Source organism: Condylostylus longicornis, unplaced genomic scaffold, assembly GCF_029603195.1.
Source record: "Condylostylus longicornis isolate FDR11 unplaced genomic scaffold, ASM2960319v2 ptg000026l, whole genome shotgun sequence".
Classification (NCBI taxonomy): domain Eukaryota; kingdom Metazoa; phylum Arthropoda; class Insecta; order Diptera; family Dolichopodidae; genus Condylostylus; species Condylostylus longicornis.
This window is the reverse complement of record NW_026577995.1, coordinates 792,691-819,681: the sequence shown is the minus strand read 5'-3', so window position 1 is coordinate 819,681 and position 26,991 is coordinate 792,691. Positions and strand designations below refer to the sequence as shown.

Below are 26,991 nucleotides of genomic sequence, written 5' to 3'. Positions count from 1 at the left end.
TTTTTTGAGTTGAGTTTGAACTTAGATGAAAAATTAGTTTTTAATTAATATATATATTTTATATTAATATGTATTTATGTATGTTTATATATATATATATTTATAAATTCATTCATACATAAATATAAATACATATATATGTATATACATATATTATATATATGCAATATAATTATTTGGAAAGTTTTAATACGTAGATGATTGTGTCTGTTATATACCGATTATTCTAATATTTCATATATATATATATACTTACATAATTATATAAATCTGATATAAATCAAGGATTTATTTAAAAAAGATTTTACAAACATTTCATATTGAAATTGAAATAAAAACTTAATTTTTCATTTCACAAAAGTTGCATAAATATGAGATGAAATTCGTATATGGTATTTATTGTGTATATATATTTAAATGTACATTCTTATTACACATACATGCTGCTGTCAAATATTTTTTCATTTCAACAATTCAAATATAAGTGAATTTGAGTAAATCGTATTCTCACATTAATTTTGTAATTAATTAAAATTATGTTAATAAAAATTTGAAAAATTAAGTTATTATTTCAGTTTTATTCGAAGTAAATAAGGAAACATCAGATTACTTCTATTAGAAAATCACAAAAAATACGAAACGTCATATAAATCAATCATACAAAACAGATCATACAAGCAAATCATACAAATAAAATTGAAAATTGTTCAAAATTCTATTAAAAAATTTCTTTGAAAAAAGTATTTTTGTGATTTTTTAATATTATTATTAAAAAATTATATAGTTGAACTAGTGATGTTGTTGTTTAACAAATTATGAGTTTAAAAAAAAAAGTAAAAACTAAAGTGAATAAAATTATGTTAGAGTTTTTATAAATCCTATTGGTTTTTAATAATAATTTGTTGTTCCTATACTCATTATGATATTAAATCATCACAACAAAAACACCATAATATATATTTATTATTCAAAAATACCAATAGACTAAATTTTTTAGAATGTGCTTGCTGCTAAAAAAATCAAAAACTTAAATCATATAGCCTATTATAATTAGTCCTTTTTAATTATTTAATAAAAATCAAATTCAATTTAAATGAGAAATTCGAAAAATAATTTTGTTTACAAATAATTAATTATTACATGTGATAGTTTTAATTATTAAAAATTATATCATTATTTTTCCAAATTTATCATTACATAATTATTTAAAGTATATAAAGAAATTCTCATTAAATTTGGAATAGAAATATAATTATAAATCACAGGATTTCCCCTTCAAAAACAAAAAAAAAACAAATACAAAATTATATTAATTATGAATACAAAATACATATGAACAAAGTTTTACGTTTCAATTAAAAATTAAAAATTTATAATTCAAAAAAAATAAATTCATTTAACAGTAAAAAACGACCGAACTGTTGTTGTGAGCCCCACAAATGGTCGTAGTGGACGTATACGAACAATTTCTGGTACACCATTATCTCCAGCATCATCATCATCATCGGTGGCATCACATTTACAAGGAAATAATAATGAAAATAGCAATAATAATTGTAACAGCAATAATATTAATAATAACAATAATAATAACAATAATTCAAATATACAACATCATTCCCCATTGAAATTATATCCGCATAATGCACATCAATCTGGTAATCAACATCATTTACAACATCATTCATCAATTATTACAAATGAACATCATCAATCAAATAGCCGAGGATCACCTGGACCTGGATCAACATCAACGGCTGCTGCTGCCGCAGCAGCAGCTGCTGCAGCTGCAGCGGCAGCAAATCGTCGTGATCATAATATAGATTATTCAGCATTATTTGTACAATTATCTGGAACTTTACCAACACTTTACAGATGTGTTAGCTGTAATAAAATTGTTTCGAATAGATGGCATCATGCAAATATACATAGACCACAGAGTCATGAGTGTCCTGTTTGCGGTCAAAAATTTACACGTCGAGATAATATGAAAGCTCATTGTAAAATAAAACATGCCGATATAAAAGATAGATTCTTTAGCCATTATGTACATATGTGATCAATTTTATAAATTAGCCAAGTGAATGAACCAAATAAAAAAAATTAAAAGAAAAAAAAAACTATAAAATTGTAAAAAAAAAAACCAAAAAAAAAAAAATCACAAAAAAAATTAAAATAAAAAATTACAAAAAACCCAAAAACAATAGTAGAAAGCAATTTAAAAATTTAAGAAATATTTAATATATTAAAATTATGAGACAAAAAATAAAAAAGAAAAACAACAAGACAAACAAATGTTTAAAAAGCAACTGTTATAAGTATTAATCATATAGTATTATTCTTAAAATAATAACAATAAATGAAAACAAAAGAGAATCCAACAATTAGAAAGTATTTCAAATCCAGTATTATTCGATTTAATAGTATTTTATTGTAGTTAGTTATTTAGGATTTTTATGTTTTAAAATATAAAATTTTGTTAAATAAAAAATTATATATAATAAATTGTATATAGATAAATTCTTCTTTCTAAAATTCAATACATAATAATATTATCACAATATATATATATATAGAAAAAATTTTTAAATAGACAGCGTTCTTAAATTTTTATGATATATTAAAAATGTTCAATTAAAGCCGAATACCCTTAATTAATATTCGATTGGAAGAAGAAAAAATATTGTTTTTTTCATAATTATTTTTTTTTTTAATTTCAACATTCCATTGTTTTAAAAACACTATTCTTCAAATATTAAAAATTCGAATTTTAGTGAAATTTTCTTCCTTTGGGAAGAAATAAAATTATATAATTTTGTAATAATTATTAATAATCCTGTATGAAGCAACGTACAATTTATACCTAATCTTAATGCGCTAAGGTTTTTTATCCTTTAAGTGTGCTATCACCTGATATTTTGGTGTAGTTACACCAAATTCAAACCCATATGATCTCTTTTTTTTTTATAATTTCCTAAAAGTAAAAAAAAAAATTTAAAATATTTCAAAATATTTTTGCAATTCTTATTAATTTTCTTCTTTTTTTGTAGTTTTTTAATGTGCCTTTACTTACTTTTTTAGACCTTTTTACAAAAAACCCCATTTATTAAATACATAGTTTTTAATATTTAGTATTAGAAATTTAAAATGTTAAAAACAATTAAATTGTATAAATATACATTATATAAAAATATTAATTAAAATTTTATAAAATTATTAATTTTAAATTATTGTTAAATAATTATCATTTTTTATTCTTAAAATGAATCCATATATGTTTGATATTTGCAAAATTTTATTTTAAAGAAAAAAAATTTTTTTGCAAAAAGTTTAACAATATTATTGTATTAAAATGTTTAAAAGAAATATAAGAATGCTGTCAAACCCAGAATATTAATTATGCTAGATTAAAAATATAATAAAAAAATTATTATAATAATTAGCATTTCATCTAAATAGTTTTTATCTTTGACCTACATATATAAAATAAATACAAATTTAAATTTCAATAAATATTATAAAACATAATAAAATAAAATATGTAAAAGAATTTGAAATAAAATAAACTTTAAAATGCCGTCATTTTATATTTGTTATTTGATGTTATTCAGTAATTTTTATGTTTATTGATTTTTGCAATAATTAAATTCAATCATTGTAATTAAATTTATATAAAAATTAAAAAGTTTTCAGGCTTTCAGAGATTCAATAATTGTTTTTGTTTTAAACTGATTTTTCATATGCATTACATTATTAAAATATATAAATTAAATGAACAAACTTTATATTTTAACTTTTGAATTATAGTTCGCTCAATTTAAATTAAATATTAAATTATAATTTACAGATATAACTAATCATAAACTACTAAATTAGCTTAAAAGAATCATTCTTACAAAAACTAATTAAAATATTGCACAAATAATTTTCTATTTTTGTTTTAATATTCTATAAAATAATTTATTGATATAATGAATAATATCAATTTCTCGAATTGAAATGACGGAATGAAATTAGCTTCTTCATATTATTTTTAATTACTTTTTTAAATAATTTTAATTATGAAGCGTTCTTATTCCAATAAACTTAAAGGTTGTTTACAAATTTCAATTGGCCGGGTTCATCAGTATAGATGAATTAAAAAAATATAATATACATTGTGCTTAAATATTATTTAAACACAATATGGCAAAATTAAAATTTTAATTTCTTTCTTAATCTACACTTCCTCATTAAAAATATTTAAAAAACAATATATGGAATCCAACGAATAAAATTATTCTAAAAATATAATACATAATTAATTTTAATGCTCAACTAAAAACTCAACTTTTATAATATTGTAATATTTGTTAAATGATGTTTTAAAGATGAAAGCAGTAAAATTATTAACACGTTTGATAAATTAAAATAAAAAAAAATGCAATCTTTTGTTTTTTTTTTGTTTTTTTTCCTCGAGTAAAAATTTTAGTTATTAAGATATTTAGAGAAATCATGAACAAAACAAAAAGATATTATGAAAATTTTTATTTTCCAAAATGTAAATTTTTATATTTAAAATATAAAGGAAAAATATTAAAAAAGAAAATGCAAAAAACAATTTTAAAATCAAGTAAATAAATAAAATACATATTTATTTTTTGTATACGTGAAATTTAATAAATGTTATGTACGTAATTAATGGGGACCTTAATTGAAATTAAAAAAAAAATTAAAAAAGACAAAAGCATAATAATAGTTAAAAACTGTAGGACATATGAAAATAATCTATATTTTTCAAATTTAAATTATACATTATATAAATATTCTTAAAAAAAAAAACTACATAATGTATTTTATAAAATATAAAATATAGAATAAATTAAATGAAATGTAAATATTTTTTTTTTAAATTACAATTAATGAAAAAATTAAAAATTATTAGCAATTCTAGAGATTAAAATCAATATAATACGGGAATACAGATTTAAAATACATAAATATTTTAAATAAAAATATTAAATGCATATAGAAATATAAACAAAATAAGAAGAAAACTAATAAATCAATAAATGGAATCACATAGGGAATATTTTGTTCAATATTTTCTCCTGTAACTTATATATAAAATAATTATAAAACTAACAACTTAACTTGTGTAAATGATGTGTCTTCAGCATTTATAAAATAACATTTTTTTCTCTTAAATTCTATGTCATTCTACATAAATCAATAAAAGTAGTAACAAAAATTAAGATTATTGAAAATTACAGATAAAAATTTTAGTGAATTCTTCTTATATAAATATTAAAACAATCACATAGCAAAGTACTAATATATGTAGTATCTCTACTAGTATATATGGATAAGCTTTCATCATACAAATTTTTAAACGGATCTAATAAATTAATTGCTAGATGCTCCCCTGAGATTTCTTGAAAGAATGTTTTGTATGGAAGTTTATCACTATATACACTATAATTCATGTGTGTATATACATAATTGTTAAATTTATATAGTAAAAATATTATAAATTCTCTGTAATTCTAATAAAAGAGACACATCATTCTGTATAACATATAATATGAATACATAATAATTTAATTTTCAGAAAATACAAAAATTTTTCATTAAAACTAATATATAAATAGATATCAGGTAAATTTTTTTAAAAAGTTGAAAAAGTATAAAAACCGTTTCCATCCTTATTTCTCAAGTATAAGTATAAAACAATATTTGAAGAGGTTCGATGTACAATAAACATTTTCCAATACTGTTTGCTAAAATAAAAATAAAAAAGTAATTAATTATTGACTTCAATATAAATAGGGCTTGACTTACAGTGTTTGCTTTTGTTTCAAATAAATATTTTAAAATTTGAATTTTTAGATAAACCCTCCTTATTGTACATGTAACTTCTTTTTCTCTTATAATTTATAATTTTTTCTTTTGTTCATTAGCCATTTTTGTTATAAAAAAAATCACCTATAAATATTGTGAGAAAATTGTTAAATTTTTATTAAAAATATGAATCAAATAAAATCTATTGAAAAATATTGACATACATATATAAAATAATAAAATAAAACAATCTATTAAACTTCTACAATAAATTCATCTTATTTTCTGTTAAGATTTAAGTATAACCCTACAGGAATGATTTTAAAAAATCAATATTCTCAAAAATGATAATTTAGGTTAGACCCAATTTTATATAGAACCTTTTATTGTTTTTTTTTTTTTTAATTTTTTCATTATAACAGTGAAATAATTTTAAAATAAACATCTTGAAATCAGGATTTGAACCAATCACGATTGGTATTTTTGAAAATGCAGTCTGCGTTTGCGATTCCACCTCAGAACTTAATTGAAAACTATAGAATAGAACTGAATAATCATAATTATCCGATCTTGGATCAAGATTTCAAGATTTTATAAAATTTATTATATATATTTATTATTTACATTTATATATATATATATATATATATTTAATTGTAATAAATTAGTACCTATAAGGTCCCTCATAATTATTAATTAAAATCGAATCTAGTCAAAAAAAAAACCAAAAAATAATTTGTTTGTTTTGTTACTGTTTTTATCAATTTTTTAAATCATTTTTGATTTAATATTAAAGTATATACAATCCATTGAAATTATAATATTATTATGTTATTAAATGAGTTTAAGGCATTAAAGTCATTATTAAAATAAAAATAATTTTAAGCTTTTTTTTTCACAAAATATTATTTAAATTCATTGAAATTAATTATAATGTTAAAATTATTAAGTTTTATACAAAAAATTTTAATACAAGTTTACAAATGTTTTACATACCATGTAAAACATATATTTTTATTAAATTAAGAGAAAATTAATTTTTCTTATTATTATAATTATGTATTTACATAAGATTATGAAAATGGCTATTTCCCAGTATGCCAAAGCTTTGACGATCATGTTAATCATGTCGAACAGAATCATCTGCAATTGAACTCCTTTTGCAACTAACATTTCAATTTAGCAACAATAGTTCATGTATTGGGATACGGTCAATGTAATTATTACAATCGGTATAATTATTTATGCAAGGTTTGTTTTAGAAAGCCCATGACTTAACTTACGAATATTCACATTTTCCACATTATTAATTTTTTTAATAATACCTTTTGAATGAAAAAGAATTTTTATTTGAATACTGCAAAACTTCAATAGTCCAACAATTTTTTATTAAATAAAAATTTCCCTTTATAAAATTTTGAATTTTCTTCTAAAAAAAGGATAATGTTATTGTCCATTTTTAAATTTATAAGTTTTTGTTATTATTATACCCACCGAATTTTCAAAAATAAAAAATTTAATTATTTTTTATTATTATCCTTCTTCTATTATTATAATATAATATAAACTATATTTGAAATTGAAATAAACACAAAAATATAAAGTCGAAATTTTTTATTTATAAACGAAAAATTTTAAATATCAAAATGTTGCTTTTCTATGATATCACAATAAAAGTAGCTGGAAGGACTGCTTTAATTAAAACAAAATATAAACTTCATTAATGTCATACTTTATATACAAGGTATGTTCAATAACATTTACTTCATTCTACATGACGTAAACTTTAAATGTCAATAACATTTATAAGAAATTCAAATTACTAATTTATTTATGTTTTTCTATTTTTAATTGTAATTAGAAATCAAATGTACATACATAAATGAAATTTAAGTATTAAAATAAAGGTTAATTTAAGAATTAAAACTAAAAAAAAAGTAGGTATTTAACTATATATTATAAATTGGAATACAAACAAATCAAAAAAAAAATCAATAATAATTTACATTTTTCTCTCATTATTAAATTAACACAAAATTATCATTAAAAAATATTTAATAAAGAAAAAAATTAGTAACAATATTTAAAGAAACAATAAAAGCAATAAAAAAAATTAAATATCAAACGCATATACATATGTATATATATGTATAACATATACATATATAAGAAAACAAAAAAAAACTTAATTAATTAAATTTACAATTAAAAAAAATATAGAAAATAACTATTAAAGAAAAAATGAATTTGCAATAAAAAAAGCAAAAGTTTAATTGATTAAAAAATCTATATTGTGAAAGTTGATCAAATAATTATATTTAATATTCTGTCAATAAAAGCAAAAACCATATACGTAAAAATCATAAATTAATTTATTATACAATTCAATAAAAATGTTTTAATAAACAAAAATCTTAAATAAGAAAAAAATAGCAATAAAATTAAGTAGGAAAAGACATTATAATGGGTCTTCACTAATTGGTGCAAAAGGTCTTCGTGTATCGATGGATTGATGTATTAGAGTGAAGCTTTTCAAAACAATAATATTTATATGTTGGAATTCTTCACTAGTGCATAATATGTGTTTCACGGAAAAGAAGTATACGAATGGTAAAAGGAACTTTTTAAGAACTTTATAAAACTTGAAAAAACTCTATACAGTTTTAATATGCAAAACGTTTGGTCTATAATATTTTTTGATAAAAAAAATGAGAGAAAATGATGATGTCATCCTTTTCTCAGAGTTTAAAGTTTTTTCAATTTTTGTAAAGTAAAATTTGGTGTTTTAAAACTTTTAAAATTATAAAGTTTTTAAAAGTTTTTTCTACTTTTCCGTTTGGTTTTTTTTTTTTTTATTTTTTTCTTTGCGAGAAATTACGTCACTGTTTTCTCTTTTTAAAGTTTTTTCAAGTTTGAACCACACAAACTCAATATGTGTTTTTCAAGAAAAATTTTTAAAATGACATTTAAAAAAAAATTTGGATCTACCTAAATGGATGCGTAGTATGTAGAGTACAGGATACGTAAGTACGCATATATGCATAATGTAACCGAATTGAACACACCGTGTAAACTGACATTGACAAAAATTTTTTACAATGTATAATTTAAATGAATTTGAAGTTTCCAAAATTCAAAATTATTTTTCAAATGAAGTTTATATTATTAAATTTGAAGTTCACGCTTACATACATATATATATATGTATATATATGAATGGAAAATAAGAAAATCAATTTGACATTAGAAAATATAACAGAAAAAAAGTGTCAAAATCAAATTTCAAATGCAGTGTCAAAATGAAAAATTCCAATACGTTACGTGTTATGTAGGCGTTTAGTTTCTACCGGGACTTCTAAAATATACGGATATTTTGACACAAGCACTAGACGGCTATTTAGGTTGATCCCCTAAAAATTTTATTTGGCGAAGAAAAATTATTTCTTCCATTTTTTGCACTAATACATCAATGAGTGAAAGCCTCCGTTATTTTTTTCTTTCTTTTTATTTTTTTATAAAACCGAAAATAACTTTAACGGTAACATTTTTTTTCAAAATTTTATTTATTAAGTAGAATTATTAATACAAAAGCAAAAGAGGGCAGTATATAATTAATTTTATTCTCACAATTAATTTAATTAAAATATTATTATTATTAAATAAAACACATTTATTAACAAATAATTTATAAATTAATTCAGCATATAAAAAAAAAATTAAATAAAAAAAAAAAAACGAAAAAAGTGATTAGTTTGAATTTATGAAATAAATAAATTTTTAGTCAATAATATTTAAGATATTTGAAAATTAAATAAAATTATTCATAATTTTAATATATAAAAACGTAAAAAAGGCAAAAAAAAATCAATAAAAAATTATTTATAATTATATAATTATTAAATATATATATATATATATATATATATATATATATATATATATATATATACATACAAACATGTGATTTACATGTGCATGTGCATAATGCACATGTCGTGTATAAACATGTAATATACTTTATATTATATAAAAATATATACAATATATTTACATTATTTATATGTATTTAAAAAAAAAGAAAAATGCATAAAAAACTTAAATCAAAAGTTATTTAAATAAAAAAAATATAATTATAATAAAATCAAATGAAAAAATTCAAAAAAAAAACATAAAATTAATATAAATAATAATAATACATATATATATAAATAAATAAAATAAAATTTTGAAAAATTACAAAAATAAAAACAAAATAATCGTCTTTTTTTCTACAAAGTTTCTTTTGTAGCTTAAGGTGAATTCATAGGTTCGCCTTACATGCACCGAAGTAATGCACACCCATATATTTTATATGAAAATTTGAAATTGTTTCATTTTCTATATTTTCTGCGTAGTTCTTTTTCTCTCTCTCTGAAAAAATTGAGTCAACTTCAATTTTTGTACGGAGGCTTTTGAAATTGAATGAAATAATAAAAAAAAAATAAGTTTAGAACTTTCAGATGAGGCTAACAATCTATATGACAAAAATGTGAATGTCTTTTTAAGTAGATTATCGTTTAATGCGACGTGCCAATGAATCCACCTTAACAGAGTATTTTATTTCAGGAACAATTGAATTATTATAAATACAATGAAATCTCTATTTGTTTATGACGAACATTATTATATAATCTCTTAATACAGAGAATTTGCCTTCAAAACCAAAAAATCTTACTGAAAGTCGTTCATTGAAAATATATGCTCGTTATATAGAGATTTCAATGTATTATAATGCAAATAATAGCAAGTATATAGAGTTATATAAGCGCAAATACTACTACTACTACTACTACTACTACTACTACTACTACTAATGCTTAATATTTGACTAAATATCTTGTTATTTTGAATGAAAATAAGAAAAACCCTAAAAACTTTACAAATTTTTATTAAAGTTTCACAATTTATACTTGTATTTTTTGTATATTAGAAATCGATTGTAATAAATCTTATATGTATAACAATTATATTTTTATGAACAAATAATTTTATTAAATTTATTTAATAAAATAAATAAAATTTAAATTTATAATAAATTTAATAAAATTTAAATAAATTTAATAAAATTGTTGTTTTTTTAATATATTTTTAATAGGTAAAACAGTACATTAAAATAAAAAAATGAAACCAGTTCTTTCAACATTATTTAAATATTTATTTTAATATACTTAATGTTTTAAATATATTTTTTTAAAATTTCTTTTAATTTTTTTTTTAAATTAAAAATCGAAAACTATTTTGGTTTTATTATACTAGTATAACGTGCCACTATGTATGTAATTATAATTTAATTTAAATATTTAATTATAGTGTTCTATTAAGGAACGTATAACACTCTAAACGTATAACACTACCAAATATATCAGCCTGGATATAAAAATAATATTGTAGAAAGTATAGTTGTGCAAATTTATTTGAGTAGATGGCTTCACAATTTTTACATAGAAAATAAACGTCAACTTCTTAATGTAAAAATTTGTTTTTACATTTAAAAAGCAGGATTCCATATAAAACAGATGCCCAGTCGGTAGTTTGTAATCTTATATTCACGTAAATAAAAACATATCAATTAATATTATTGTAATTGCGTCGTGAAAAGAACTTCAAAAAAAAAAAAAAAAAAGGCAACTAATAAGAAATGACAAACGAGGGACTAAAAACAAGAAAATTTAAATTTAATAATAAAACAAAAACTTTTGGCAATGTCGAAACTTTCACAAAATTTTTAAATGAAGGTTTCAGGCACTAAAAGTATTCTAAATTTTGACAACAACACGTTTATAAAAACTTTTTCAATCTTGAAATTTTTAATATATTTGCGGAACAAATGAAAAGAAAATAATCTATTTTAGTGAGAGGAAGCGAATGTACACTGGATAAATTAAGTTCACGTGAATCTACTAACTGTTCGATAATAATATATAAATTACTTTATTGAACATAAAGTTTTTAAAGTGAATAATTAGAAACGTTTAAAAAAGAAACGTCAAGTAAATTTAAGTATTTGATTTTGATTCCCAGCAATAATTTGTTGTACAATTATTAACAAGTCACTGTTTTTGTTTTTTTCTTTAACATGTTAATAAGTGTTATACAATATAATTTTTTTTTTCTATATATTGATTTAATTTTAAATATTTTTAATCCATTAGGGAATAAATTTTTTTTCCTTTTTTTAATGTAATTTTATATTTTTTTTTTGGAAATTTTAATATATTTATTAGAAAATCTTTGTTCGTTTTAATCCCCAACTATAGAGGATTATGATGGTTCCTAATAGGTTAAGTCCAATTTTAAATTCCAATTTATTCAGAGGAGATCACTACTATATGGCTTTCTATTTTATTATTAACTTTTTAACAGCAGTTTTTTTTTCAGAGCAATAAAACATATATATATATATATATATTTTTTATTAATAATTTATAATGCTATCTCATTTAAAACATATTTTTTTTAATTAAAAATCTATATAACATTAACCTCACTTTATAACAATATAACTTTGGTTTTTTTATATACTTATATAATTTAATGATTTATCTTTCTATATACAGCAAAAAAAAATCAAAAAATACTCTTATGTTATTTTATTTATTTAATTTTTTTTTTTTGCAAATTTTATTTACTTTAAATAAAATTTCACATTATAATCTTGAATTTATTAACTATATGTATATGAAAATAAAAGTCAAAAATAAAATTCCTTTTATTGTAAATTAATTAAGAAATGTGTAATATTTTTATTATATCTATATATATAAAAAAATAAATTAATATATACATAATAAATAAATTTTAATAATAAACAATAATAATAACAAGAATTTTCCAAAAAACAAAATAAAGCAAAACAAAATACCTTTTTTTATTTTACTTTTCGTATGAATTTTATGTAAAAATCAAAAAAAAAATAGAATACAAGCAATTTCAAATCAACCAAAAATACCCTCTAATCCGACTATTGAAAACACACAATCATTAAACATTTACCTTATATATTTTTTTTTAAAGATAACATTAATTTATTTTAATTTTTTATAAATGGATTTTGGGATTTTAAATCTATATAATTTTTTATATTATAATTTATATTAATATAAATAAATAATTGTAAATTTTTGTTTTTATACAGTTATCCTAAATGAAATAACAATTTCGTATAAATCTATATACAGTGAATTTTAATCAAATCATAATCTTATATTTTATTAAACATATTTTTATTAGTTGTCATCTGTCAAATCAAATGTCAATTAAGAAATTATTAATCAAAAAAATCAACCTAGTAAAAAAGGAATTATTATAATAGTTGACATTTAGTTATACAAAAAAAAATTTTAATATGAAATTAAAACCAAAAATTAGTGTTAAGAAATTCGCAAACAGCAATAAAAACAAATAAAAAGCTTTTGCTTTCGAAATTTTTGATTTCGTTTAAAATTTTACTGCCACAACACTAAACATTTTGGATATACCTATATTAAATTATTTTTGTGAAATTTTGAAAGTCAAATAAAAATCATTATATTCTTTCAAAAAGAAAGAAACTTCAGTTTTCTAGACTTCAGTTCAGTATATCCTCCAACAGTGTCTCAATAATGAATTTTATAAAAAAGAAAAAAAAATAATTTCAAACATTAAATACAAATATTTTCAAAAAAACTAATAAGAGCTCAATATTTTATATATGTATATGTATTTAATAAGAAAAATTGATAAGAACTGCAATTAAATTGTCTCGTATTTGGTAAGTCGTTTCAAAAAAGTCTATAATGTACATTAAATGCCACTGTAGTAAAAAGTTTTTAGCAGCAATAATTATAGGCTTAAATCGATTTGAGAGATAAAATCGATTCTGAATCCATATATGTACATATTACGATAATTTAAGCCCTAAATACACATTTTAAAAACGATACATTATTCAAACAAATATTCAGTCTTACATACATACATATATATAACTTTATGTTGACCTTTAGCATATGAAAACTTTAGCAGTTTAAGCCATTATTATCAATTATCTGGCCATTATTATCAATCTTAATCTGACTATTCAAAATATTTCGTTAAATAATTAAAAATTTTAATAAAATGTCATGCATAATGTCAAAAAATTTAAAACGTACTTACATGTGTTGGTATGTGTTTTAAGGAATTTTCGAATTTTTATCAATTATATGTCAAAATCTTAAATTTCATCAAACAATTAAAGTTCTTAATTCCACTTTAAAATTATTTTCTATATTTTTATGAAATTTTCATGAGATTTTCTCAAATATTTTAATAAATTCATAAATAAGAACATATTTTGGGTAGGTAAAATTTGATATAAAAATAAAATAAATTTTAAAATAATTTTTTAAACTAATTATTAAATTTTCAATATTAAATTTAAATATCATTTAAAATATATTATTTGGGATTTACTTGGTGTTAGGTTCATAATTTATTTTCCAAATATTTTTAATTTACTTCAACTATTATATAAATATAAAAATAATTTCTAATGATTTCTTTCTTTCAATTCAATTTAATAAAATATGTTTATTTTAAATAACTATAATTACGAAATTTTTGTATATTTAATATAAATTTGATCGCAATTTTGTTTTTTTCAAATTCACTGTATATTTCTTCTATATTTTATTTTTAACTATTAAAAATTTTATTCAAATAAAACCCAAAATGAAGAAAATTATATATTTTTTTTTTTAATATTTCATTTTTATTTATTTTTTTTCTATATATGGTAACTAATTTTTGTTAACTATATTAACCGAATAAAGAAAATTTTTTAAAATAAAAAGAAATTTTTTTATGTAATTATCATTTATATAAAACCCTTATGTATATATGCAAAAATAAAAAATATACATACATAAGTATTATTGGATGGAGGGGTGTTGAAAAAATTTTTAAAAATGCATAAAATTAAAGTAAAATATTTTAGATACACACAATTATTTATTAAAATTTTCAAAAATTCAACAATATAAAATTGATAATTAAAAGAAAAATTGCACATTTCTTTAAAATAGAATATAAATTTTTTTTGGAATTAATGTTATTAATTTATTATTTACAAATAGAAAAATAATAGAAGAATAGTTAACCTCGTTTAAATTATTTTTAAAAAGATTAAAATTTTAAATTTTAAATTGATTGAAATTTTTTTGTTAAATGACGCACGATCATAATGTTGTAAATTTTTGACATTTGACACTCTTTAGTTGAAAACAGAACACAAGTAATTTACCGCGACGAAATCTCAAAATTCATTTAGAATACCCCTCGAACGACCGCAGATTTCACCGTCGTTGGTAAAATAACCTTATTAAAGAATTTTTAGTGTATAGTGTAATTGTTTTCCTATTTTAAACAATTGTTTTCTTACGAAAAAACAATTTTCATTTATATTTACATAATGCGTAGACAAAAAGAAAAAGAAATTTAAAAAGAAAAAACTATTTAGTAAAATATTAAAATTTTTTAGTAAAATAACAAAAATTTAGTAAAAAATTCAATTTTTTTCTAGATCGAATTTCTTTTATTATTGTTTTATTATTGACTCTGATTTACCCGCATCACTTATTTGATTTGAAATACTCAAATCAATTAAGTTAGCATAAACCTTGTTTTTATTTTCCCTATAGGCTCTAACGATGATTGAATGAACTTTTATTAACAAGGCTATCTCTGTACTTATGACACATGTACACACTATTTATTGTTCTGAAACCTAATTAATATTCGATTTGACACTCGATCATAATTAATTGTTTCTTATTATTTGCATTATTTAATTGTTAGTTTAAATATCTACAACAAATTGGTAATGATGTTTAATCAAAAACTATTAAAACTGCAAAGAACGCCAATTTTCAGATATTTTTTCTTTAAAAGAAAAAAAAGGAAACATTATTGCAATTTTTTTTTCTTTACGCAATGACAATCATTGTCTTAAGACTCTGCATATCCCTTCCAAAATTTCCTTTTTGCATTGGTTAAGTTTAAATTACTTATAAAACTGTGAATGAAAAAAATTAAATTAAAATTTTAAATTCAATCTTGAAGAAATGTGCATTAAATATTTTTCATGTTGATTAAAGCATTTAAAATTTAAATAATTGATGTTGATATTTAAATACACAAAAAAAAAATGAAATATTAAAATTAAAATTTGTTACCTTTTTTGATTTTGTTTTATGTGTAAATAATTTGTTTTAATTTTACCTTAATCATAAATAATATTAAGATAAATCCATAAACACACGAATTTCCGATATAACTACTACTCTTTTTTTCTGAATTATAACAATATCGTTGAAAACCAAACCATACAAAATGTGATTTTTGTTTTATTTTTCTATTTTTTTTTTCTTTCCTATTTTATTTTTTGCAAAATATGAAATAAAAAACACCTAACTATGCGTTACCATGGAAATTTGAAAATCCTACGATACGGAAATCTTATAATACAAACAATTAAATACCTTCCAAATTCCATTAACCAAAAATCAAATACAATATCATGAATAAAACAAACAATCGGAAACGATCAAACACAATAACAGGATCAAAAGCATGGCATATGCGCCTTACATTTGAACGATTATCTGGCGGTTGTAATTTGCATCGATGTAAACTTTGCGGTAAAGTTGTTACACATATACGTAACCATTATCATGTACATTTTCCCGGCCGCTTTGAATGTCCATTATGCCGAGCTACATACACAAGAAGTGATAATTTAAGAACACATTGTAAATTTAAACATCCAATGTATAATCCTGATACTAGGAAATTCGATAATATTATGTCAGCAGCTCAGGTAGCGGCAGCTGCTGCCCAAGTCTCATCCCAATCACCTACAGCGACGCAAATTGCAGCAGCATCACAAGCAGCAATGGCAGCAGCAGCAGCCGCTGCTATTGCTGCTCAACAGCAACAACATCATCAGCAACAGCAACATGCAGCAGCAGCGGCAGCGGCTGCAGCAGCTGCTGCTCATCAACAAGCTCAAAATAACCAAACAGCATCCGAATGATATAATCCATTAGAATTAACTTGCTGGAATTATAACAGAATATTTGGCCCTCCAACATCAAATACATTTCCATGGAATCTCGATGAGAATCAAACAACATTAGCATCAACACAATTTTCATCAACTTCAAATAATGCCACCCTCACATCACCACAAAATATAACATCTCCTAAACAAAATATAATTCATTCATCTTTTTCTCAGCATTTACGACATCATCAAGAACAGTTTCAGCAGCAGTATCAAAAATATAATGAATTGAAATTTCATCAAAATCAGCAATGTTATGATAATATTTCCGCTGGTAACGCTAGTGGTACCACATCAAGAACATCGTATGCAACAAATCAGCATGATAAAAACTTTAAAGAATTAGATAATAAGAATATAATCTCTTATAATTCTAAAGAAAGAAAAATTGAAAATAGTAGTTACAATAGTAACAGCAATAATAACAATAATAATAATATTGACAAAAATATTAAAAATGATAACAATAGACACAATAACACTAATAATAATAATGTTGATTCAAATTTGGAAAAGAATCACAACAAACCACCAAAACAGTATAATAAAAATAAAAGAAATTCGGAAAACGATTTGTTTTTCGATAATAATAACAATTTTAAAAGTAACAACCATAATAATAAAGCTGATGTTAGTTATACACTCAAGAAAAATATTAATATTGAGAACCGTGATTCTGTTTCAGCAAATAAAAATTATGAATTTAATAATGAAATAATGGTAAATGAATTTTTAGAGAATTTTAACTCATTAAAAGAAAATGATGCATTTCATAAAATTGCTTCAGAAAAATAAGGAAAAGATCGATCTTTGATTATAGATAATTTTTTGATAAATGTGCAACATAATAATTAAATTAATTTTCTTATTATGAATATAATGCACAATTTACACAAACTTTTCTAATTTAATTGAAATTAACTCAAATGTCAATTTTATTTTGCAATATAAAAAATGTAATTCATGTAATGAAAATTTTAGTGCCAAATTATTATCTGAAAAGTTTTTATTATCAGGTCTTATTCATCATTTTCATATCCATTTTCTTAATTGTTCAGAATACTTTAGTGAATAAGTAATCGCTAATTATTGTTTCATAGTATGTATTTAAAATCGATGTAATGTAAATTTTCGTTTTATTTCTAAAAATACTCAAACTAATGCAATTTTAAAAATAATTTATTTTCGTTAACAATATTTCTAACCTTTAATCAAAAAATTACCTGTAATTTGTTTTAAAATTTTAAAACATTAAATGATTTTTACAAAGTTTTTTTAATCAATTAAATTATTCTAATCTTTAAAAAAAAAAAAAAATAATGGTTTCTAGAAATATTATTATGTACATACATACATACATATAAATTTTCCACAGCAATATCCTTCGTGTCAAACCTATTAACTCATTAAAATCATATAAAATTAAGAAAATAATTTTAGCTTAAAAATAAGGGGTCTGTCATCATAGTTTTCATCATTCAAATTTTTGTGAACTTATCATTCATTTTTGGTGTCATTATTAAAAAATTAACTGTCAAAAATAGTTTATATAGTCATTTTAATTTTATATGCAAAAGAAATCACTGTAATCGTTGAAAAAATGAATAATACAGATGTGTTTATGATTCACTCATTTTTCCTCTCAATCATTCTTTTTTGTGACAACGATGACAGATGCCAAAGAAATTTAAATATTCATGTTCAAAAATATATTGTTTTAAGATGAAAATGTTTAAGCATACCTACAGCACAATCTCTTTAAAAATAAAATTTTATCGTTTTATAGACCGCATGTAAAAAATTTGAAGTACTTTTTCAACACCAAAATATGCAAAAACTTTTAAATTCATGTTCAGAAATTTTGACATATTTTGTGACAAATAGAAGAAATGTTAAAAAACCATTATGTAAAATGTCAAATTTTTCAAAAGAAAACATCATAAAATATAAATAAATTTTTTATCTAAATTTGAAGAAAAAATTGATTTTATACTAAACTTCAAATTGAAAATTTTTTTACCAATTTCTTTACATAGAAAATAATATAATGCGGCTATTTTAGGTGTTATTCAATTTAATTTTTATTTTCGTTCAAATGCTGATTTCAAAACAATATTATAGGTATTCATCTTACTTTTTTTTTATCACCACTTCTTGTATAATAGCATTTATATATGTTAAACATAAATCTTTAACTTATTTATTAAATAAATTTAAAAAAATACAATATTTAGATAGTAAAAGTACATAGAAAACAATATATTGAATTTGATATTCTCAATAGCAAATTAAATTTATTAATAATTTATTATCTTGCATGTTTCATATACATATAATACATATAATACTTATATATAAAACTGTTCTAAAAATTTTCAAAAATACTAAAAAAAAAATTTTTAATTTTATTTGTATAAAAATTAAAGATTTTTAAATATTATTAATAAAACATTTAATATAAAATGAAAAAGAAATAAATGTTGCATGTTAAAATATTAAAAAAAAAGAAACTTTTATATAGGTTAAAAATAAAAATCATTTACCCTTATTTCAATAAAATTTTTGATTTACTTTATTATTACATACAATTAGTAATAATTTATTAAATTTACTTATTAAAAATTTAATAATTTATTAAAAATAAATACTTAATAGAAATAATATTTCTGTATCAACAATATGTTTATAATGTGTTAATAAAAACTGTTATACATGTTATATAATATATATTAATACAAAATAAAATAGAATGCAATATTAATGGTAAAAATTTATATTTTTAAATGCATATTAATAAAAACAAAAAAAAAAAAATCATTATGAAGTATTATGTAATTTTAACAAAACGCATTAATATAAAAACTTCATAAAATTTATATATATTATAAATATAAATTTGATAAATTAAGATAAAAACATTAAGAATAAACTTTGTAAATGTTAAAATTAAATTATAATTTTGTTTATTGTTTTTTTTTTTATTTTTTATTAACAAAAACCCTTCTAATTAATTAATTATTTTTTATATATTATATTTTATTATTATTATTATTTATAATTATTAACTTAAATATAAAAAATATGTATAAGAATTTTAGTTAATAAATATATAATTAGTTAATTATTATTATAAAATATAGAATAAAATCGAGTGGTTTAATTTATACTAAAAACAAAATAATTAAAAAAAAAACACAAATGTAACAAAATATTAACAAAATGCCAGATTTAAATTTATTAAAATATAAAAATTAATTAATATTTATAATTGTTTTTCATATTTACTATTAAAATTAATTAAAATAAATAAAAAAAAATATATATATATAAAGAGAAATTAAAAAAGAAAAAAAAATGAATTTGTTAAAGTGTTGAACTTTATAATTATTTTTTTATTATATTGTTTTTTTTTAAATGTTTTTTACACAATATTAATTTAAATAAAAAATTATCTTTATACTATTATTAGACAATTAAAAAATTAAAATGTAAATTTCATATAGAAATTATATATATATATATAAATAGAAATATATATATTTATAAAGAATAAAACTACAAAACATAATGTATTTAAAAAAAACTTCACATTTTGATAAGAGAAAAACAAAAAAATATTAAATATAAAATTTAATTTTAATTTGTATAAAAAAAAACATATTATGTAACACAATTTTAGTTTACATTGTATTACAAAAAATATGAAAATATTAAATGAAAATTATATAATTAATTTATAAAATTTACATACCCACTATTGATATACTTATATATATATAAAATACTTATATATATAAAATTATATATATAAAATAAATATATTTCACATATTCAAAAAAAAAAAAAACGTACACATATTATGTATATTTATTCAATATTTAAAATAATAATGAATGAAGAAAATTATTTTTTTATATTTTATATTTATTATAATTAAAATCTTAAAATAACAATAATTATTTACAGAGAAGAAAAAAAAAACAAATTAAATTTAAAGCCAGAATTTATTATATTCGATTAAAATTCAATGAAATTGTTAATTTACAAAACTCATATTTATTATAAACAAACATAAACAAATATAAATTTATTATAAAGTAGACATAAGTATATAATAATAATAATAAAAAAAAATATGCAATACAATAAAATATTAGATAAAAACAAAATAATTAAAAAAAAAAAAATTGGCAGTATTTCCGTGTATTGTCAAAAACAACGTTTTGAAACCGCATTTAAACCGTATTTGAAATCAAAACTAAATGACACTTGTATTGTCAAACAACTATAATTTTTCTTTTTTGTTACATTTCAGTATGTAAATTTAGATTTTTTGACGTCCGTATTTCTTTTTAAACAGGCATTATAAATAACATTATAAATATTTTTATCATATTTCTTAAAATTTTCAGAGTACTACTAGTTTTCTATACATTTCAACACATACGAGTAATACTTATCCTCAAAAGTTTACAAAAAGTATTCAAATTTTTTTGGATAAACGATTTGTTTTTCTCTGCGTTTCGAAACCCATTTTATGCAATTCGGAATGATTAACATTGTACAATTTTTTATCCGATACAATACGGGACCGATGTATCAGGTCGAAGTTTGCGGTTTTTTTTCATAATACGCAATACTGCTTTAATTTATATTTAGCACAAACAAAGTTTAAGTAAAAAAAAAATCTTTCTTTTTCCACTTCATTCAAAAATCTAAAAAAAAACACGATTAAATGCAAAATATATTTAAAACTTTAAAATTACAATTGCACTGACAAGCCATTTATAATTTTGAAAACAAAATTTATATAATTTTTAAATAAATATTTATAAGTTTAAAAATCAGAAATATGCAATATAATTTCTTTGTTTATTTAAAAGCTGAGATTTATTTGTTCGATTAAAATGAATCCGTGATGTTAGCAAATATAGGAATTTCGTTTTATAATTCCTTTTCAATTTGAATTAAATTTTTAAGATCTTTAACATTAAAATCATCAAATTTAACAATATTAAGCAATAATTGAAAATTTCACAATGTTAGTGCTGCTATCTTCTCTGGAAATCATATTTCTCTGAAAATGAGAAAATAAGAGAATATAGATATGAAAAATTTAAGATTAAGTATTTTGTATAACACAAAAAATTTGTATGATTAATATAATTGCATTTAATCGAGCCTAATTATCGTTAATTTTATCCCGACATCAATGTCATTATTATTCCATAATGAATTATTTTTCAATATCTTATTTTGCTTTATTAAAATACTTTTATACTTTTAAAATATTTCTACTTTTTTTTGTTATAATGTGCGATAATATCACTTTTAATATTTGTATACAATCAGTAACCCGAACAAAAGTTTTTTCAGCATTATTGTATTGTTAAAAAAACTAATTGAAATTTTCTAATTAAATTGACATAATATGAGTTGTTAGCGCAATAAAATTGTAAAAATAATATTCCATTAAGGCAATTCTACTAATTACTATTCATATTTTTTAAATAGGTGCTATAAATTGTTTTTAAATTTACATGGACATTTTGGTAGAGTTGCTAAAAGTGTTTTTATATTTTATTGTTTTATTAAATTGACAGCTTTTCAATTAAAAGTTTTGACAAATATTTTGATTAACTTACAAAAATCTGAACTTCTTTTAAATTTCAATAAGTTTATTCTTTAAATTTTCTTAATCAAAATTTTGAATTATTAATTTTTTTTATGCACTAATTAATATTACACTGTTCTTTCTTAGAAAAACAAAAAAAAAAAAACAAATTTACAAATTTTGAATAAATCAAAAATATTAATTAGAATTTAAATAAGTACTTAAATATAAAAAATATGGTCACTCTTTTGTTTTGTTTTTTGATTTCATAATCTTTGTAAATTCAAAATCCGAAAAAAATTTTCACTATGCGAAGCATTTATTTAATTTATTTTGCTTAGATTTCAATAAATTTTGTTTGTTCTTTTAAAGCAAATATACCTATAATATTAGGTGATTATAAATATTTTGCAATGCAATATTACATTTAACAATAATGATATAACAAGTTAAGTTTTTCTAATATAGTACATTTTTTGTTGTAATTTCGTTAAGTTTTTTTATTTTTAATACATATTATATTTGAATTTTAAATTTCAAGTTAATTTTGAGATTTTCAAAACATGTTAATATTGTTATTATACAATTCAAGTGATTCTTCAGTTACGTTTCTATAATATGCCTATATTAAATATAACAGAAAATATAATTTTGTACTAATTTACATTCTAGTACAACTAATTTACATTCTAGTACAATATCGTAAAAGACATTCATTAAACAATTTTCGCAATTGACATTTTGAAAACGATTTTAATAAAGCGGAAAATTTCAAATTCCAAAATTAAAATATTTTCTTCGTTATATGTACATTTTTTTTTTGAAAGGAATGCACAAAGTGTCTAAAATAATAATTAGTTGCGTTGACAACATAAATTAGAATTCACGATTAATATTAGTTGCACACAATTATATGATGGGAAACGACCTATTTTATATTGCCAAATAGAATTTCGGCGCAAAAATTTTTTTCACCTAGAATATAACAATTTCCAAATTAAATTAATTGTTTTACATTTACTTTACGCATATGGGTAATATACATAATGTTAAAATTAAAATAACACTTGAATATTATAATATCAAAACTTAACATGTTTATATAGTCGATCTGCATATTTTTATTATCAATTTGTTTAGTTATTTTTTTTTTTTGCAAAACATAATAGATAATAATACATAATTTACTTTTTTATCTTACAAATAATTTAAAACTCATATTTATTATAAGTTTATATGTAGTAATGAAAACTTTGTAAATAATTATATAAAAAACAAAAAAAAAGCAACACTTAATTAAATAAATAAATTCAAAAAAATAAAAAATAAAAAATTAAAACTCTGAAATTTTAAATTAAAAATTTATCTCATTTCTGAGGTTTTTTTTGTGATCTAAACTATATATTTTTTATTAATAATTAAAAAAGAAGAAGAAATTTAAAGAAAACATTATTTATACATTTGTATATATATTTAATATTACATTAATATATTTTTCAAAATAGTATATAGCAATAATAAATTAACTGTAAAAATGAAAAGCATTAAAAATAATTTAATTAATAAATTATTAATTATTGCATATTTTTTTTCCATTAAAAATTAACATTTATATAATTTATTTTTTTTTAGTACAGTTAAAATCAAAAATACTCCATTAGATGAATAATTTAATTAAATTTTTTTTTTGAAATTAATTATTATTACTAGAATTTGTATTATAAATTATTATTTAATTTTTTACTCTCCTTTTTTTTATTTATATACCTTGGCCATCATCGTTATTAATATATATATATATATATATATATATACATAAAACCAATATAATAATGTTGTATAAATTAATAATTATTATAAAAAGTAAAATTAATTCACTTTTTTTTTGTTTTTGTTTGCTTTTCACTAATTATATAATAAATTATATGAAATTATCTTAAAAATTATCTACATATATATATATATATTATTTGTTTTTCAATATAATTGAAAAATAATATTATCTAAAAGGAATATATAAAATGAATGTGAAAAATTATTGTGATAATTTAATAAAAGAAAACAAAAAAAGGTTGAAAAAAGAAGAAGAAGAAGAAAAAAAATGTGAAGTTTAATTTTAATATTAAATAATTAAATTAAAATAATTGAAAAAGAAAATATAAAAAAACTCAAATAGAACAGATCAATATAACATTAATTACATTATATGCAGTATGTCATTTTTATTATGGTGCTAAATCCAAAAAAAGAAAAAATAGAGTTGTGTTTAATAACAAGTATCAAAAATGAGAAAAAAATATGTATTACAAAAAAATAAATATGTATACATATAGGTATAGATGGATAACTTAAAGGAAAATGTATTGGTACTAATAAATTTTTTTTTACAAAATTAGTACATAATTATTATATATTAAATAAAAGAAGATAAAAAGAAAATGCAACAAAATACAATATTTATATTATTATTAAAAAAAAAATAAATAAATCTTCATTTACTTAGTAAGAAAAAAAAACAAAAACAGATCAAATTTTTTTATTTATTAAATTGATAAAAGAACCGAACGTGCAATATTGCTAGTTACTTTTTTTTTTTTTTAATAATTAATAATTAAAATAAATTTACAAATACACATACTGGTTAACTACTTTGCAGTTATTTGTTTTTAATTTAATTTTTTTTTTTTGAAATATTTTCTTATAATTTCAATATAATAATAATATTTGAGAAAAGCACAAATATATAAAAATTTATACATATACTCATATACATGTTCACATTTATATAAATACATATATGTTAAAAAAAAAATTAATAAAACAATTTATATTTTGCATTGTATACAAAACGTATTATTGTAAATGAAAACAAGTCAAAAAAAAAAAAACAAAATAATATTTGTATACATTTATTTACTTACACTTCTATTTAAATATATAAGCATATAAATATATATGCATATATAAATGCAAATAAAAAATTAGAATCGTATCATAAATACGATTTATATGGCGGTAATCGATAATGTCAAATGCCGATCGATAATAACAATTGCATCTGACGGTTACCAACCGTTCATCAATAATTTATGCTAGAAAAAATTCTTTTGCAAATATAAGTTTTGCATACAGCCGGTTTACAACTGTCTCAGTAATAAATTATTTTTGATAATTTGAATTTGAGATTTTACTAAAATGTCAAATTCATTAAATAAAATTAACTTATCCTCTTCAAAATTTTCTAATTTACACAAAAACAAAAGCAACAATTAAAATTTTTTTATTAAAAAAATATCAAAAAAATTTTAACAGCACTACAGGCAACTGACATTATTAATTACGGACATTTATTTCCTGCATTATTGATTACATTACAAATATATAGACAGAAATTTTTTTGACTGCAATATCGATTAAGATACAAAATAATTCAATCTACATTTTACATTATCGATTACAGCCATACAAATGTTTATTTTTATTTCGTACAAATTAAAAAAAAAAAAGCAAAATATAAATAAAACTTATCGTTAAAAAAATTTTAAGAAAAAATTTATTTAAAAAAGATAATTAGTTTAAAATGCTTAAAGCAAAAAAGAAAATACAAAATAAAAAGAAATATTTATAATATATTTAAAAAAAAAAAAACAAATGTACCTAAATAAAATATTGAAATTATTAGAAGAGAATGTTGGTATCAAAAAAAATGTTGGTATATAAATGTACATATATACAAACATTCATAATACAATATGCATTTTTGTTACAATTAAAACTTACAAAACCGACAAAAAAAAATAATTATAAATATTAAAAGAAAGAATTAAATAATATAAAAGATTATTATTATATATGGATAGGTTAAAGAAACAAACACAAAAAATAAAAACAAGTTTTCTAAGTTCAAAGTTTATTTTCTATAATTATTGTAATATTTTTCTATATACTTATATGATTATTTTTTTAATAATAATTATAATAAAATAACCATAAAATACCGTAATATGGATGAAAATTTATAACAAAATTAAAATATTTTGTAAATCTTTCCACCCACCTTTTCAAAAGAACCACTGTCATTTATGTGCCAAATACTCTATATAATTATTGTTATCCGATATTTTAATTTTTATATTTTAATTTATATAATAATATAATTATACTTATACATAAATATCTTTTTTTATATTTTATTTCTTTAAATACCTGTAAAACACATGTTTTTCAATTATTAATTCATTATTTTTATATTTGTTTTTTTTTTTATAATACATATGTAACACTTATAGTTTCTATTATATTTTTTTTTATCTATTTTTTATATTTTGAAATAATTTAGAAATAATTACTCGTATTATTTTTATACTTATATAAAAGAAATGAATTTTTTTATATAAATATAGAAATCATATTTTATTAGATTGTATTAAAAAAA

The 26,991-nt window shown here is 19.3% G+C and overlaps 1 protein-coding gene across 1 annotated transcript in view; it reads left to right on the top strand.

Annotated features, from left to right (window-relative positions):
• The window catches only part of LOC129607031 (sex determination protein fruitless), a 54,996-nt gene that overhangs the window by 21,142 nt on the left and 6,863 nt on the right, over positions 1–26,991 (top strand). The window contains exons 7-10 of the mRNA XM_055517722.1: positions 1,404–2,047; positions 15,149–15,185; positions 16,440–16,900; positions 17,117–17,351. Of these exons, the coding sequence (XP_055373697.1) occupies positions 1,404–2,047; positions 15,149–15,185; positions 16,440–16,900; positions 17,117–17,351 (1,377 nt within the window). The remainder of the gene's footprint in view (positions 1–1,403; positions 2,048–15,148; positions 15,186–16,439; positions 16,901–17,116; positions 17,352–26,991) is intronic.